This window comes from Lethenteron reissneri, chromosome 15 (genome assembly GCF_015708825.2).
Source record: "Lethenteron reissneri isolate LAM-NWPU_2019-01 chromosome 15, ASM1570882v1, whole genome shotgun sequence".
In the NCBI taxonomy this organism is placed as follows: domain Eukaryota; kingdom Metazoa; phylum Chordata; class Hyperoartia; order Petromyzontiformes; family Petromyzontidae; genus Lethenteron; species Lethenteron reissneri.
In genome coordinates, this window is record NC_083793.1 from 6,291,540 (window position 1) to 6,309,184 (window position 17,645).

At 47.1% G+C, this 17,645-nt stretch overlaps 1 protein-coding gene across 2 annotated transcripts in view; it reads left to right on the top strand.

Moving 5' to 3' along the window:
* Positions 1-12,682, top strand: part of PORCN (porcupine O-acyltransferase) — a 113,623-nt gene extending 100,941 nt beyond the window's left edge. For both annotated transcript variants that reach the window (XM_061551907.1, XM_061551908.1), the window contains 5 exons: positions 2,203-2,279; positions 2,642-2,705; positions 3,319-3,404; positions 5,140-5,247; positions 8,010-12,682. In XM_061551907.1, coding sequence (XP_061407891.1) covers positions 2,203-2,279; positions 2,642-2,705; positions 3,319-3,404; positions 5,140-5,247; positions 8,010-8,108 — 434 coding nt within the window. In that variant the 3' untranslated portion in view covers positions 8,109-12,682. The remainder of the gene's footprint in view (positions 1-2,202; positions 2,280-2,641; positions 2,706-3,318; positions 3,405-5,139; positions 5,248-8,009) is intronic.
* Positions 12,683-17,645: the final 4,963 nt, after the last annotated feature.

Consider the following 17,645-nt stretch of genomic DNA (forward strand, 5'->3'; position numbering starts at 1 on the left):
ATTCTGGCCTTCAAAAGATAAATGGGAAGCTTGAATGTTCAATATTAATAATAATGGGCCCGAAATGCGCCGGTTCAACATCGGCGCTGTAAATATTGATGATGACAGCACCCGTGGAACTTTACTCTTTCGACAAATGGAGATGGATTTGTGTCAAAAACAAAAGAAATATTTCAGGAAAAGCCAAAACAAAAATGTTGGTTTAATGTCCACGAACAGAACGTTACCTACCTCTTCCCCCCTCTCATCTCGTTCCGATAACCGAGGCCTCCTCTCTAAACTCGGTCAACCATCACTCAACGAGAGGTCGCTCACTCCCCTGTTGTTCCCACCGCCTCACATTACATTCCTGTTGCACACACTGCTCAGAGCCTTACTCGGTTCCATCCCAGGCCCAAGACTTTTCCTCTACTCGTGTGCCTCGGGTCTCCCTCTCAATGAAGTGCCCTTCTACCGTAATGTCGTCTCAATTGCACCCCCCCCCCACCCCCGTCCCTTATTCCCTGCTATAAAAAAAATCTCTTCAAACTCTCTTGCTCTCTAGATTGACACATTTCCCCGATTTGTACAGCGCCTTGAGATGCGGTTTCCTTTTCTGTGCAATTTCATTTACAGCCCTGTCAATCTTCCCGTGAATTATGGATTGCCAATGCCGTTCCAGTCATCGGGGTTGTTGGATTATACTTCACCACCCCACGCTGTTTGGTGTCGGCTTGTCAAGGAAGGGATTTTAGCTATCACTCTCCGCCGATGTTAGCCGTGGTCGGGAGCCCAACTCAGGCAACTGTCTTCATAGTCTACGACGTTCACCACTGCAAACACGGCTCCACGTGTTGCCACATCGGTCACTGGGAGGTTAAATTTCGATTTAAAGCTTTCGTGGCTGCAGGGATTCATCTTGGTTCTTTCGGTAAAGTCACGTAGAAGGGAAATAATAAAATAATAAAAATAAAATATTAAATAATTCTCACGACGTTTCGGCCACAACGCAAGCAGCCGTCTGATAGACCTGTTCTTCACCTGAAACGTCGTGAGAATTATTTTAATATTTTTATTTTTATTATTTCCCTTCTACGTGACTTTACCGAAAGAACCAAGAAGAAAAAACACTGGGAGGTTGTTTCGACCATATTCTTTGGTTCTTTCGGTAAAGTCACAACAAGAAAAAATTGCTGTAGTTGTCCCACCTGATGACGATTGCTTGTGTTTTGCGATCGAAACGTCGTGATCTATTATTTTTCTACCTACGTGATTTTACCGAAAGAACCAAAGAGTATGGATTCCCGCAGTCACGAAAGCTTCAAATCAAGATTGTTTCGACCATATTTTACCACAGCGGTCGGTGCACGCTTCTAAATACGAATTGTCGCGTGTTGGTCCAGATTACAGGTGTCCCACTGCACATACACCTGTCTTGCGTCTTGACGAAATAAATAAGCAGGCGCTGCCTCCCGTCACGTATCCGTGCCTCCACGTAAAAATAAAAGTATGTTGCAACCCATCAGCCACACAGCCTTCTGAGAGTGCATCAACTTCTGATTCTGATCATTTTAGCAGCATTGATTCAAGACAAGCAAACTGTGGGCCAAATTCGACATACAGTGTCTCATCAGCAGTCGGCCTTGTTTGAATCAATGCTGGTGAACTGCCAATCACACAGAGAAACGCACGTCCGTTTAACACGTAGGCTTCCGCGACCGTCCATAATACAGGTTTTTTTGGGTTAGATCGGGTAAATATATAAATGTGTATGCATAATGTACGTCGATTACCATATAAATAACCCAACCGGCAATGGATACCGATTGTCATGTATATGCATTCATTAATCCCTCCCACCACATCGCCAAGAAGTGCTCACAAGTGATGCCATCACCCCTCTATTTAAGGAACGAAACAGGAGGATTTCTCCACAAATCTGGCTGTCGCCTGATGAAGCTAGTTGTAATTATCGGCGAAACGTATTCAGATTGTAAGTGTTGTGGCTTTGCTCTCCAACGCACCGGTGTGCTGTACTAGTGACGAATTGGCCACGTTCTGTTTACGTGACAAACCTTACTAATTGGCTGTGTCCCTTTACGATATGGGGGTCCCTATTCAACGCTATATTATACAATACATAACTGAAAATAACAATTTGCGCCGTTGCTTGTTGACCGTTTACGTTGTGTGTTGTTGTGCATCCCCGACCTCCCGTGGCAGATGTCTTTAAGAATACTGTGCAGCTCGGCACATTCCCTGCCATCCTGGTGACGTACGCTGCCAGCGCCCTCCTGCACGTGAGTCTCTCATGATCATCATCGTCTCCTGGATAAACTCTCCTTTAATGGCCGAAAACATCTTAATATAGAGAGGACTGTGGAGCTTAGGCAATTGTTGGTAACGCTGGCCTGGCCGGCTGCTGCCTTCCAGCGTTGGCCTTTCTTCAGCGATTTGTGATGCAAGTTGCTTGAACCACGGCAACACTTTATAAAAACAAAACACATTTTTTCGTCTAATTGTCCCATTATATTTCTCTATATTGCAGTAAGGACATGAATGAATTTATGGATTTAATGGCAGAAATCTATTAATGTATGAATGCCACCGCCACCGTCAGAATAAATTATATTTATGGCCTGTACCTTTGCTCCCACAACAGGGTCTGAGTTTTCACCTGGGCGCTGTTCTGCTGTCACTCGGACTAGTAACCTACACGGAGCACGGTGAGGAATTGGGATGCTCATTGTTCAGAATTGTCAGTCCATGACCAAATATTCACCATGTTTTGTTATTATCATTAATACCATATCTTCACCGTGACCAAATCATGATCACCGTAATGGTAACCGTCAACACGATCGCCACCATCTTCACCACCGGGGCGAAATCTATTCGCACCATTACCATAATGATCCCCATGGTCAAATATTAATCTATCTCCACAAACAGGCCTATGTATGGCCGTATCACGAGCCCCATGATTATGACGACGGCGCAATCACCATATAATTAGCATTACCACCATCATCACCATGATCAGCCACCACAACCATAATCATCAATATCACCAACATCGCCATAATTATCATTTATAACCACCATCACTGTCATCACTACCATCATAATCACTACCACTGCCATATCCCTCTCAACCATCATCATCACTTGCTTGGAATGTTTCCTCACGACAGCAATTATCAAACTTTTAGTTTTACCCATTCACATTCGCCCCCCTCCATCCCAGCCTAAGTCATCGTCGTCATCATCGCAGGCGTAGCGGGCGGCTGTGTGCTCGCGATTGTTCACGCTCCCGTCCCGTCCCGTGGGCTGCCGCAGTGCTGAGAAAGAAGCTGGCGAGCATATTCGGCGCGTGCATCCTGTCCCGGCGATGCCGGCCCGACTGCCAGCACCGGCACAAGCAGGTGACCGAGCCGCGCATCCCGGAACCCGTCGCGGGCCACATTTGCGATCCAAAGAATGAAATTTCGATTTAAAGCTTTCGTGACTGCAGGGATTCATGATCTTGGTTCTTTCGGTAAAGTCACATCGAAGGGAAATAATACAATTAGAAAATAAAACATAATATAATAAAATGATCTCCCGAGAAACATTTCATTCTTTTTTTCTTCTTGGTTCTTTCGGTAAAGTCACGTAGAAGGGAAATAATGAAATAATAAAAATAAAACATCATAATTTTATTATAAAAAAGAATGAAATGTGTCTCGGGAGAGCTGTTTTGTAAAATTTGTTTGTGATGAATTGCAATATTTTTTTTACTTAATATATTTTTACGTCTTCACCAGTTTGCCCCTACCCCGTCCCTGGTGTTGATTTTGCAGAGCGCTGCTCATTAATTTTTTTTACTATTTCATCGTAAGTACGGATGTGGTTCGCTTCAGGTTATTGCGTTGGTCGCATTTGTTTACAAATCCGGTACATTGAAGATGTATGACCTGCCTAGCTAGGTGTGTGCATGTAAAAAGCAACGCGCGTATGTAAATTTACGGTTTGTAGGGATTTCATATGACGACAAATGGCTATAAAGAAGACAGAGAGATGAAATGATCGCCGATAGGGGAGCACCGCAACTCACTTAATGATTTAAAAACGAGGGAAGGAAGCACGCGGTCCAGATGGTGAGCGAGATGGGAACTCCAGACCCATCCACACGATACCAAGAAGTACTTTCTCAAGTGACCAGTCGATTCAGGGGTCGGAGCACCGAGCCGGCGGACACGGATATCCCTGATTTTGGGTTTCAGCCGCCCGTAATGAACCCTGGTTCTCAGCTGCAGTGACTTGACGGTCTTCGCCCGATCACCAAATGACTGCACGCAAATACTCTCATCGTTTAAAATTTGGCGTTATACGGAATTTGGCTACATTTCAGCTCTGAATTTTTGTTTATATCGACTTGTGTTAACAAGCGATGGGCAATCTTTACCGGGATAAAGCGTGGGTAAAGTGAGGTGTTCAAGGGTCTTCAAAAGTAGGTTTGTGACGTCGTCTTCTGAGGGCCATCCTCTAATGCTGCAAGCTGTAGAGTTCCACGTGGAAATGTCTCCGTGCCATCATCTGGTGGATCGTCGTCATCTGTCCCTTCCCTCACACCTCATCCGCGGTGGATCTCGTTCTTTAGGTCGGGAAACACTGCTTCGATCAGTCTCGATCGTTTCTCTTGTAGACCCTTGACTGCTGCCTCTAACCCCACCACGGGCTCCTGTCTTCCCCCCCTATACTCCCATCTCCTTCCACGCTCGCGTTTCATCACCGAGTACGAGCTCCCGTCTTGTCCCCGTTCACTCCCTTAACTTTTCCGAATCACCACCGTGTTATTTCCTTGTCTTGGTTTCACAAGCTTGATTTCAACCTTAACCGTTCTCCCTCCATCATCATTTTTCAGTCACCTGCCATCTTCTTTACTCTTTCAATTGCAACAGAATTGTAAAAAGACGCTAAAGAAAAAAAGAAGCCACTGGAGATTTGCGCTTTTAAATCTAGATTGAAAAATAATTTGTTTAGAACTGCTTCTTGTGTTTAGTTTGCTGTCCTTCCCCCCCGCACCTTCGATTAGCACGGTTGCCTACGTACGTACGACGCGAAAGAAGTTCAACATACATGTAAAGATGTCTCACGCCCACCGTCCTGCCTCCCCAGACGGTGTGGGTGCGGCTGGCAAACCTCTGCTTTGGAGCGCTGACCCTCTTCCACCTCACCTACCTGGGCTCCCTGTTCGAGACGGACTCTGAATCTCTCGAGGAGGAGGTAAGCAAGGCTTGGGGTTTGGGGGTTGGGTGACGTCACCACCGCGCACACCTGCGCGATGACATCACCCGCATCCCACAGCGTTGAGCCGGGTTGGTGCATCGCGCTGACGTCACGGCCCCCCCCTTTGCCCCCACCCTCCACCCCGGCCGTGCATCCCGCGTAAATGCGCGGGCAGTGCTCGTGGTATAGAACAACAAAATAGAGATGCAGTAAAACCTTGGATTGCGAGCATAATTCGTTCCGAAAACGTGTTCGTAATCCAAAGCACTCGTGTATCAAAGCGAATTTCCCCATAAGAAATAATGGAAACTCAGATGATTCGTTCCACAACCCAAAAATACTGTATTCATATAAAAATGATTAATACAAAATACCTTTCTATATTTTTATTATTTCAATTTAATATAAATTAATAAAATGTATTAATTACATTTAATCGTGGCTGGTGTGATGGAGACGAGAGAGAGGAGGAGGAAGGTTATTGTGTAGGATGACTTTCACTTGCAGTACAGCTACTAAAGAACAGTCGCTACACTTGGACACAAAATAAAAACATGCTTTACGCACACTCGTGGTCACAACACTATAGTAAACAGTATACGCTCGCACGGATGTTGACTATACGAGTGAGGCACGCCGACTGAGACCGAGCATGGGAGACGATTACCCACAATCCAGCAGCGAGAGAAAGAGAGAGAAGAACCATCGGCTCAGTTGTGATCACGTGACGCTCGGCAGACAAAGCGTATACTGTACGCACTACAGTACTCGTATTGCAAGACCTTGCTCGTTTATCAAATGAATATTTATTTTAAAAAATTGCTCGTCTTGCAAAACACTCGCAGACCAAGTTACTCGCAATCCAAGGTTTTACTGTAGTTAAAAAATAGACAAAGAGAGGATAAATTATACTCGCAGATTCACATTCGCACGTCGCAGACGTGACTGTGGCTGTGGTTGGCAACAACCGTGAGTTTTTAGGGTGCTCCTAGATGGTAAATTGACCAAAATTGAGAGAGGACACAGACGTAGCCCCCCCCCACCCTTGCAGCAGCCTACAAGAGCCGATACTCAGTGACATTAACAACTTCCTGCGAGGCTTCCTAAGCTGCAGGTAACAACGCTCAGGTGGGTAATTTGTGAATTGGGATGCAGGAGCGATGCGCGGGAGATTACATTCTCGGCGCCGGGCGCTGTTTCGCCAGACCTGGCTGATCCTTTGGGAGAGACGGCTCGCCTTTTAATAAATAGGGGGGGGGGGCGTCTGTTGGGGCGAGAACGCTGATTAAAGCGCTGCTCTCGCATTCCAATTGTTCGATTAACGCGGGGTCGCACCTTCCGCCCGATACCGGAATAGCCGAGGAGTCGTCGTTCACCTTTTTGCGAGCCGGAGTTACGAGCTCCCGGAGAGCGAGTGGAGCTGCGGCATTGACGAGCGTTTAATACTCACGAGGGGAAGAACGGCACGTGGCAGCTCGACTGTTGGTGCGGCTTCCAGTGTATCCCGCACTCAAAAACACGGTTTTTCCATTTCACAGCCATGGATCCTAACGTACTCTTGTTTACCAACGCTTGCAATGTTTCTTTTTGCGGTTGTGCTTCTCAAAATTGGATAGAGGCAGCCAGACGGATAGGGCGATAGATTGATTTGCTTTAATTATAAAACCAGCGGAAAGCTCATCGGTACAATTTCCTTTGCAAGGGAGATTTTGATAAAATCAATGGGAGATGAAAACAGCAAATCAACGTTCACTATACAAACATCATGAAGCCTTTCCCGTTCCGAGATGTCTGCAAGTTGCAGGGTGGGTGTCCTGTTCACCGCTGAATGTCAGAACACGCACAAGCGGTTGCCGGTGATTTTATTTAGAGAGGCAAAGTGCCGTTGTTTTTAAAAACATTGTACTCACCACAGAAAACTGTAGCAACACGACCGCCACTCTATGATAGCTGGTGCCAAACTGCCACACACCCCTCCCGCGTAGCCTTGTGGGAGCCTCTGTACATCTTCCGACGTGAAGACGTACCGATAAAGTTATTTTTATTTTACGTACAAGTACGTCATCGGAATGGGAAAAGGTTAAATGGGCATTGGCAGGAAAATGATGAAGTGGGAAGGTAGCTAGAATGATGGTTGGAGTGGCAGCCAAAGAAAACAATGCACTCAAGAGGACATCTACCATGGAGATGGAGCGATGTGATCAGCTCGTGTGCACGAGATAGATGGATCGTTATATCGTATGACCTTAAGGGATGGTGACGGCTTGGGGGGGTGGGGGAGGCCTGCAGCGGTGGATCAATAATTGCCGATGATATGAAAGTAAATCACGAGTCGTAAGCAACAAGTGTACAAACCAGAATGCCAAAAAGTTACGACGAACACATTTTTAAAAACTCGATAATTATCAGTGTGCAGATTCATTATCCGGGTTGCGAATTATCCGTGCTTGCGACGTGTACACGCCGATTCCATTGTGAGCTGCTGTTCACTTATGACTGTGACCAACCACACTAAGAAACAATAAAAACAGATGACACATTCTGCATCTCCCCCCTCCACCCAATTATACGCAAATAAAAATAGAGTTATAGCCTAACATGAACATGTTTTATTTAACCATGGCTTTTTATTTATCTGGGCCGTCCCTCACTCTCATTATCCCGGATAACTGAGAGCCAACCTTCAAATGTGTAATTGGGTAAGAATGGGGCACCGCTTTGAAGATGTGCAACTGGTATCCCCCCCTCCCCCCCCGCAGGGTTACAACATGGCTCACACTATCGCCACGTGGTCCAGCCTCGACTGGGCCAGCCACTGGGTCACAGCCGCATGCCTACTCTTCTACAAGCTCATCTGACTCCGTGGCACTCTGCTGGACCCCGGCTCCTGCTCCCCCGCGAACCTCGGACCCGCGACGATCATTAATCCGAGGAGGGCCTGCGACTCCTCCGACGGTTTGCTCCGTTCGTTCATTTGCGTTGGTTGGGGGGAAAAAAACGTCTGCTCACGTCCGCGCTGAGAAATCTCTTTGCGTTGTGACGATGAGATAGTATTTTACTACGACCGGATGTGTTTAGATTTTTTTTTTGTATCGATACGTACGTTTGGATTGACCGCCGGCATTATAAAGTATGAAAAAAAACTAGAACAAGCCGGGGATCACCTGTCGTAGATTGTTGAGGTTATGTGCGTTCGGTGTAGCTTCACGTTACTTATGTAGGAGGTTATTTTTTAAATAGTATTATTCATTAATGATGTGGAAACCACACTTGGATTTTGATGCATTCTGCAAGAATTGGTGGTAATTGACATTTCATTGTAGGAACTTTTTTTATACTAAACACTAAGGCACAATTATGTGGCATTGAGGTAGTTTTGAGTTTCGTTCATATATATAGTACATCACTCTTGCTTTTGTGGCAGTTGAGCTAATACCTATTGAAATATTTATACCATTACTGTCAGTGGAAGGAGTTATGCGACGGTTATTGAGCATGGATCGCTACTATGGCCATGCACCTAACCGAATTCATCAGGGGATTGAGAATCGTGAATTTTGGGCAATACGTGGCATGCACAAGGGCAATTGTAACCAGCTCTCACTATTGCATCAAGACGAATTGCCATGAAAAAAAAAAAACAGAACTTTTCATTTGTAGTTGATAACAATCGTAAGGTAACGAGAGGCTAGCGGTGGTGACGGGCGAGTGATTGTTGCCACCTATCACAGCCTGCCAAGCGCAGGCCTCGAGATGTCGCTATCGAAGCGCGGCGGACGGATCAAACGGAACGGGAATGCTCAACGGCGCGGTCATGGCCAGCACAAGCCGGCTGATGACGAGAAGTCGTGGTCACCGTGCTCGTGGTTCAATTACTAACGGGGTAACCGTCGCAGGCAGCGTTAAACTGTGCGACCGTGGGCTCCGGGTGCCGACAGATAGAGCGATTTATTAGCTTAGCACGGCAGACCGGTAATACTGACACCAACTTTCGCACACACACACGCCACGCGCTCACGTACGCGTGCCAAGGTGATGTGATTCCAGGTGGGAGCTGTACGCAACTTGGTGGGGATTTTTTTGTTTGTTTAAACACTCGTTCACAATCCGTTATTGATTTGGGGATCTGATCGCGTGAATAAAATGTGTGTCGTGCACCCTTTTCCACCAATTAATAAAGCGTCGCGCTGGGCAGTGGTGGCTAAACACGTGGCCTGTCATCCAGCACTGTGGAGACACAGCGAGGGTTGGCGGATCGACGTTGTAAAACTCCCCCGTGGGCGTCGAGGTGCCACGCCCTGGCTCGCCAGGAGATGGCAGTGCAGCAAGTTGATTACTCTCCATCTGTTTCCATCTGTACGGGGACGGAGTGTTGGCCCGCATGCGACCGTGGTGGGTTTTCTCCAGATGCTCTGGTTTTCGCCCCCTTGTATAAACCACTCAATTATTGCCTGAAAACGTCTTAAAAATAAGAACCCCCAATGCAGAACCCTTCCTGAAAAAGTCATTGTGGCTTTCCTGAATAAATAAGCAAACGATTAATGTTTTTGTTACGCGAACGAACGTGCTAATTTATGACCGCTTCAGCACCACCGGTGTGTCGAGGAGAAATCCGCACTGTTTTAACAATTGCATGAGTGCTCAAAAGTAGTATGTTGAACCTTCTTTCACACCGTACGTGGCCAACCGGTGCTAAATCGGAGGCGTTTAGTGGCCATTGTCCCCTTCGAAGTGTCAATTGTGTAAATTTACGCACACAAGGGGACTCTCGCTTGTGCTCATTAAAAAAAAACGTGGCCTGGCGGAACGCCTCCTGCGCGCGGATCGGACAGCGACACCTGGGTTTGTTTGTGCGGCACCTGGGGAGTGATGACACTTTTTCTTCACCATTGCTTCCAGTAAAACACGAGCACAACAACCTGGAATTGCTTGCAGCGATTTGCCCTGCTGAAACATGTATCGCTCGTTATTTACTGAGAGGACATCGGTTCCACTGGAATTACGAGAACAAAAACAGCCCTACATCTTTTTTTAAAACGCCTCTATCGTGCACGAGATTTTCTTTGGTCATAAAAATAAAAGTTTGCCGCCCACCGTGTTGCCACGAGAACGACGACTAGAATTGCCACGTGGGTAATGAGAGAGTTCAAGTTAATTTATTAGGTTTAGCCCTGTGAGCGATTCGGCTCTTGAATCGCGCTCCCGTTGCGTTTGCTCCGCGGTAAGGGACACCGACTTACTCGGCGTTCTGCGTACATTGTGGCCGAATATTCCCTGGGCCACACAACAAAGAGGAAACACATCTGCCCGAAACCACAACCCCCCCACCACCCCGCCACGTGACTCTTCGAGAAACCCCGACGGCATTGAACGAAGCGACCGCGTGCGCATGTTTCACGATGCACTCTTGTCGGGAAATGACGACAGCCTCTGCAGTACACACTTTGAATGAGAGAGTAGCGCAAGGGATATTTTTTTTGCATGTTTAAATGAAGAAACGGCTGCTCCGTTGTTCAGGGTCGGATGCGAAAAAGAGTCCCGACTTGTGAGTTGCAATCCAAAGTGTACGGGGGGGGGGGGGGAGTGATGATGTTGCTCTCTGGTGGATCGTACAGGCACTGCATGTTGGTTTTACTTCCAAAAATCAACTCGTCAGTTATTTACGCTTATCAATAATAATCATTGACGGGTTCATATACAGCCAGCTGCATTGATCAGGTGCAGCTAATTAGGAGCGTCACGCAGCAGATGCAGTCTCCATCACCTCTTCCATACGACTGCGGTCACCATGAAATGTTTAAACCACGGACCGCACAGTCACACTCGCTGCTCACTTTCATCGTCATCATCATCATTCGCCGGCAGCGCTTCAGGTTCAGTATTCACCACGAGGCTCATCATCCCTGAAGGGGTCCAGGGGCCTCGCTCGCCAACCTCGATGTGAACGTCGAGACATGGCTGTGACCCGTACGAACGAAGCAGCCCGCTGGAAGGCGACCCAATGTGACATCTACACGTGGGCAAGAGAATTAGCTCGTGGGTGATATTCGTGATAAAATAAAATGGGGGTTAACAAAACCCCCACAATAAACAGAGGAATGGATGCAACACGTTCTGCCATCTTGTCGGCCATCCTGTGTTAAATGTATTTTGTAACAAAAAAAACTCAAAACTGCCTTTGCAAAACAGTGCTCCACAGTCACATATCAACAATCTCGGGTTTTTTGTGTGATTTGTAACCAGCTGAATGCGTGTTGAATGTCGACCAACTCTTCATTTTGTGAGCGTCGTTTATACCACTGCAACCATCGGCAGCAATGATCTAGTTTTGCTTTGCATGATATTCATATCTAAAGACTGATTTTCTTTAAAAGACAATGCAAATCAATGCTTACCATGAACTTATTACGATCAATCTGTATTCATGGCCAGTGCTTGATGGCACCTCTAGCCATCGCTTCCCTCCGCTAGATCCCACGTCAAGTCGGCTACGGCCTTCAAGGACCACTGAGAAGGATCTTCCCACCATCTGGCTTTAGGCGTTCCATTTGGTCACGGACCTTCTAGACGAAACTCCTAAAAGCTCCTGCCGGCAACCGGCCCTCTTCCACGTTGCACACGCGCCCCACCTATAGCAGCCTCCCCCTTTCTCCTGCGGATAAACATCCTCAACGCTTCCTTCGCTACATCCCATTAACAACTGACACATTGTTTACCCCCCTCATCGTTCCACGAAATTCGCTGCGGCTTGTAACAAGTTTCAGTCTGGAATGATCATTACACTCCAGAGGCAAGGGGCTTCTCGCTGGGATGGCTTTGCGTGCGTGCCTTTCATTACGCGTTTTAATCATTTGTGCAACGAACGTTTCCTTGCCACCGCTTGCACAGGACGTATTCATCAAAAGCCCCAGGGCCATCGTATCCCAGGCGGGTATAAATATATTATTTGGCGCAGTAGACAAAGTATCTCTTTTCTCACCGGTCACGTCAGCCCAGCCGAAGCCTTGACCACCCGCACTGCGACCACTCACATCGGCAGTGTTCGTGTTGGCCGCTGCACACCTCCGTATGCGGCCGGGCGAGATCGTAAGTCTCGCCGCGTCGCGATTTGTTCTCCACGAGCGGTGGTGCATCAACACAAGCAAAGCGCCAATTCGTCTCACACCACCACCACCCACCACCCCCTACTCGCGTGCGCGCTCTGGCGAGCTTCGTGAATAATACCGCATCCTCGAACCTCGCGAAGGGCATTCCTGCAGCGAAAATAAGAAAACAAAATGCAGTCGCTTAGGAAGGAGCGTCTTTGAGATTTACACGTGCAGGAGAGATGTCTCAGGCTTTCAGTGGGTGGGATAAACTACCTCTCTTTCGATTTAAAGCTTTCGTGACTGCAGGGATTCATCTTCTTGGTTCTTTCGGTAAAGTCACGTAGAATGGAAATAATAAAAATAAAACAAAATAATTCTCACGACGTTTCGGCCACAACGCAAGCAGCCGTCCTCAGGTGGAGAACAGGTCTGTCGAGTAGTACAGTCTGAATGACTCACTCAACCATCGGCATTGCGTTGTGGCCGAAACGTCGTGAGAATTATTTTATGTTTTAATTTTATTATTTCCGTTCTACGTGACTTTACCGAAAGAACCAAGAAGATACCTCTCTATCTCCAGTGTGTTGTTGACCAGGGAGTTTTAATGGGTGCCCTGGCAAGCCCACGTTCAGTTTGCTGGGACATTGACACGATCGTGCTCACGTGAATCGCTTAATACCGGGAACACGAAATGAAGCTCTCTACCCTAAACGGTGAGACGCTGGCCCGAGTCTCATGAATGCTCAGCACCATGTACACACCGCACTTGCAATCCAGAGGCTCGTTGGTTCGACCTTCGGGCCCCGCCAGTTGACACAACGGAGCGGTAGGTTTCTTAAATCCCTACGTCCGTCTCTTGTTCGCCCAGCAGTGCAGAGGTGGAAACACCCCTCCCTGTTCGATGTACAATCGGTGTGCGGTGGGGTAAAGTGTGGGCACTCCCGCCTCTTTAACGACATCTGGAGGCCAAGATTCCTTTTAGACGATGTTCTTTAGAGCTCCTTCAGCAGTGGAGAGATCATTTCGCCAGCAGTGGTGGAAGCGAGACATTGCAGCGCTGCACTTTTACTCTGCTCTGCCTATGCGCTGCGGAGTTTAACTGAGACAAGAAGAAAAAACTCACCCCCATGGTGGCATGACGTGCAGCTTCTAGAAGTGTGTAACGAAAAGGCGTGGAAGTGTACTTTCCTGTGGAACTACACGGAGCTAGCATTAAGCATTCACAAGCAGATGTTCCCACGCAATGCCCCCAATGTCTTGCAGTGGAAATAGTACATTGTGTGCAACTGCACTTCGCTGTCACAACTTTGGACCGAGGTTTTTCATTGATTATAATCTGGGTTTTTTTGTTCTTGTAACCCATCTGACCAGCATGGTTGAAGATAAATACCCTTTGACAGAGGGTGTTTTCAACTTGCAGTGTGGCAGGCACTCGTGCAAGGCGCAATTGACTGTTACTCGTTATTGTTTATTATTATTATTCATTCTCTACATCCCCCATATTTCACAACAATTGGGCTCCGTCATGTTGAGACTAAAAATCCACTTGGAAATCTTGCAAAGCAGTGTGTGACAGTAGACGTCTGAAATTCCTTCAAGTGGACTTTTAATCCATGACGCAGTGAGGGCCGCACTTGTCCACACGCTTCGCCATGAGATTATTTGTCGTACGACAGTCAAACCGATGGATTTTTTTTCATGATCAGCTGCTGCCTCAATTTGGAAGCCATGATGCCGGCTGTGGCAGCCCAGCTTTCTCACCTCTGAGCCACCAAAGGCACCCGACGTTTTAGTTCATAAACAATAAGTTCGGTCATTCATTTTGTTCAACTTGTAGCATTTATAATCAACGTTTTTGGGTTTAGATCGCGTTATTTATAAATGTGTCGTAACACTCCACCATTCTGGCGAATTGCCCGATGATGCTGGATGCAATTACCAGCGAAACGTCGCACTCAAATTCTAAATGTTGTGGTTTCACGCTTCAACACACCGGTGGGCTAAAGCAGTGAACTAATTGTCTTTTGTCAACGTGACACTTTTTTTACTGATTGGCCGTGTCGGGTGGTGGAGGGTTACGACACATTTATAAATAACGCGATCTAAACCCAAAAATGTTGATTATGAATAATATTGGTCGCGAAAGCCTACGTGTTAAATTGTAGCATTTACTTGCTTGGAAACTGCCCTTTGCGGAATACATTAACACGTCGGGCTTTAGCAGACACTCAACCTTATGTTATGCGAGGATACAGTCAGTCGTCTGTTTGGTAGCTCACAGATTTGCAAACTCAGACCATCCATGCAAGACATCACCCCTTGCCCATTGCCGTCTCGTTTACTTGTAAATTTCATTTGAAGCGTCACGTTTGTCTGTCCATGGAGATAACCTCGGGGTATTGTCCAGCCCCGAGAGGCAACAGCCAAAGTATTATTACGTTCAAGACATTTACAGAGTAGACCTGTGTCATCGCTGAACCCCAAGGCATTGTCTGAATGTCTTGTAAGTGTTGTGTTTGCAGAGTGCGAACAATAGGAGTGCACCGATCCTCACAATACATGCGTGAATTTCGCGTGAGACATTTACGGTTAATTTTTTTTATCGTATATGGTTTTATGAATCGTGACGATGTATGAATTGCCAATGAAGTGAATCGTTCCACCCCCTATAGAATTTGTGCCATCACATTCTCTGCCCATTTGATCAACGCCGCATATTCGACTGCATTGTGCGTAATGCGGACATACTTGGAGTGTTTCTGTTACCTTAATGTATTCATGCAATAAGCCTGCCCAGTCACGTTTTGTTCCGTGTGCCACCACCATCGTCGCTTGATATCATGTAACCTGTTATTGTGAAGTGCAGTCGACTGTAATTCAGTGTTATAAGAGTTGTAGCACTGCTGTTGAAAAATGTCGCACTCTATTTATAGTTGACAGAGGTATATCTATAAAAGGTTTTTTGGTGAGATCACGTAAACGTGTCGTTAAACACGCCACCAACCCGACACAGCCAATTCATAAGGTTTGTCACGTAAACAAAATATTCAAATTCGTTACTAGTTCAGCACACCGGTGTGATGGAGAGTAAAACCCCACAAAATGTACAATTCGAGTACGACGTTTCGTCTATAATTACAACTAGCATCCTCAGGCAGACCGCCAGAGTTGTGGAAACATCCTCCCCCTGCTTCGGTCTTAACTCGAGGGATTAGTGCGATGTCGTTACTTGTGATCCAATCAGCTGCGAAGGCCAGAGGAAAAGGGGGAGATAAATTACTCTTGATATCCATTACCGGTTGGGTTAAATATAGGATAATCGACATACATTATGCATGCACGTTATGCACACCGTGCGGGTTTTTTGGGTTTAACGACACATTTATATTTACGCGTTCTAACCCCAAAACCTCTTGGATAACATTAGTCGTGAAATCCGACTACGTGTTAAACAGAGCTACATCTATACCGACCCAATGGAATGCATTTGGCACCCGGAATCTCTTTTTTTTATTAACTTCATATAATCAAACTTTCAAATATTTCTTTCGAACGTTTCTTTTAAAACAAGACGTCATGCCCCAGCTACAAGACGAATAAAGACTCTTTGGAGAATAAGACTTTGAACTTACATTTCCTCCGCGGTCAAACTTGCGATGAGCGTATCGTGTCGGAGAGCACCACCGGCCACCGAGGAGACGGAGCGATTAAATCAGCTGGCGTGCAGCTCCAAGGTAAGGATTATTACATCACAGGATTCTAATCACATGCCTGGCAGTGCATGAAACGGGGCGGAGACAGAAGGCTCTTCGGACACGCTGCCCGGGCAGACGCATCGACAACAGATCACGCCAGGGGACCCTTCCGCGCGATCGTCGACGGCCCACCGGTGGCGAACCACGGCCTGGCTTGGACACTCACGATCAAAGCCAGCCTTCGACACCACGGCCTTGGCTTGGCTTACATTCAGTGTGCTCGGCTTGCGCGGGATAGGTTTGCCTGGTGGTGGCGACTCGTGGGCACTGCTACGCCCCGAGGGTCATGCACGTGATGATGAGGATCCTGATGGATTGGCAACAGTTTGGGAAGGCCCTTCATCCGGGGGTGGCTTGGTCACACTGCCAATATTTACCTCCCGGAGTCGCCGCCCCCCCCCCCCCCAACTTGAATGCAAGCACGTGTGTGTGTGTATATGCCAAGTACGTGTATTCATTGAATGCATGACATTACGAATATTACAGGCCGGGTACCAGTTTATATGATGGACAAGATTTTAACGACAAATTATGACTTTGCATTTAACCAGGTAAGGCCCACCGAGCTGTATAGCTCTTTTTTTAGAAGCGACCTGGTCACATTGATAGCTCAACGAAGTGGCTTATCGTGTGGAAATGTATAGTCGCAGCAAAATACTCTAAAACGCATGTTTCTAAATGTGGAGGGGAAAACTCGGAGGGGATCCGGATGAAAAAAAAACTCGACGCAACCGCGTTTCATGAGTGACCTGAAAGCCTCAAAGGTCAATTTTGAGCTCATCGCATCTTACGCATTGCGAAGTTCGACCACAATGCTGGGAGGCTGAAGCTGCACAGATGGGGGGAGATGCACACAGGGGCGCCACGGTGGCTAGGAGATGTTAACTACCTCGCCTGGTATGCAGGAGGTCGTGGTTTCCATCCCGACCCTGACGCCTGCTGCTCTATATTTGGAGTTTCAGTGTCTCTCCCCATGGTGGCGTGGATTTTTCTCCGGGATTTCTCCGGTTTTCCTTCCACATTTAAAAACACGCGTTTTGTAGTATTTGGCTGCTATACATTCCACGTGATAAGCCACTTCATTGGGGAGGTTCGATCCCGACCCTGACGCCTGCTGCTGTATATTTGCAGTTTGCGTGTCTCTCTCTCCCCGTGGCCGCGTGGATTTTTATCCGAGTCCTCCGGTTTTTCCCCCTCCACATTTAGAAACATGCGCTTGGCTTCGATACATCACCACGTGGTGATGATCCAACTTCGTTGAGCTATTGTTTGCTATAGAGCCAGCTCGCTTTTGAAAAAGAGCCACGTAGCTCAGTGGGGCCCTTGCCTGGCAAAATAAAACAATGGTTTAAAATCAAGATTGAATTGGTGTAACACGTTCCTTCGGAGTGGGCAGGTAGGAACTTGGCTGGACAGCGCATTCGTGCACGACAGACAAATATGCACGACAGACAGACAAATAATCCCTGGTGGGCAGTGTGGAACCTGTTGTTCCTACCTGTATACAAGATAACTTGACTTGGGGTAGCCAGGCAGCCAGCCAGGTAGCCAG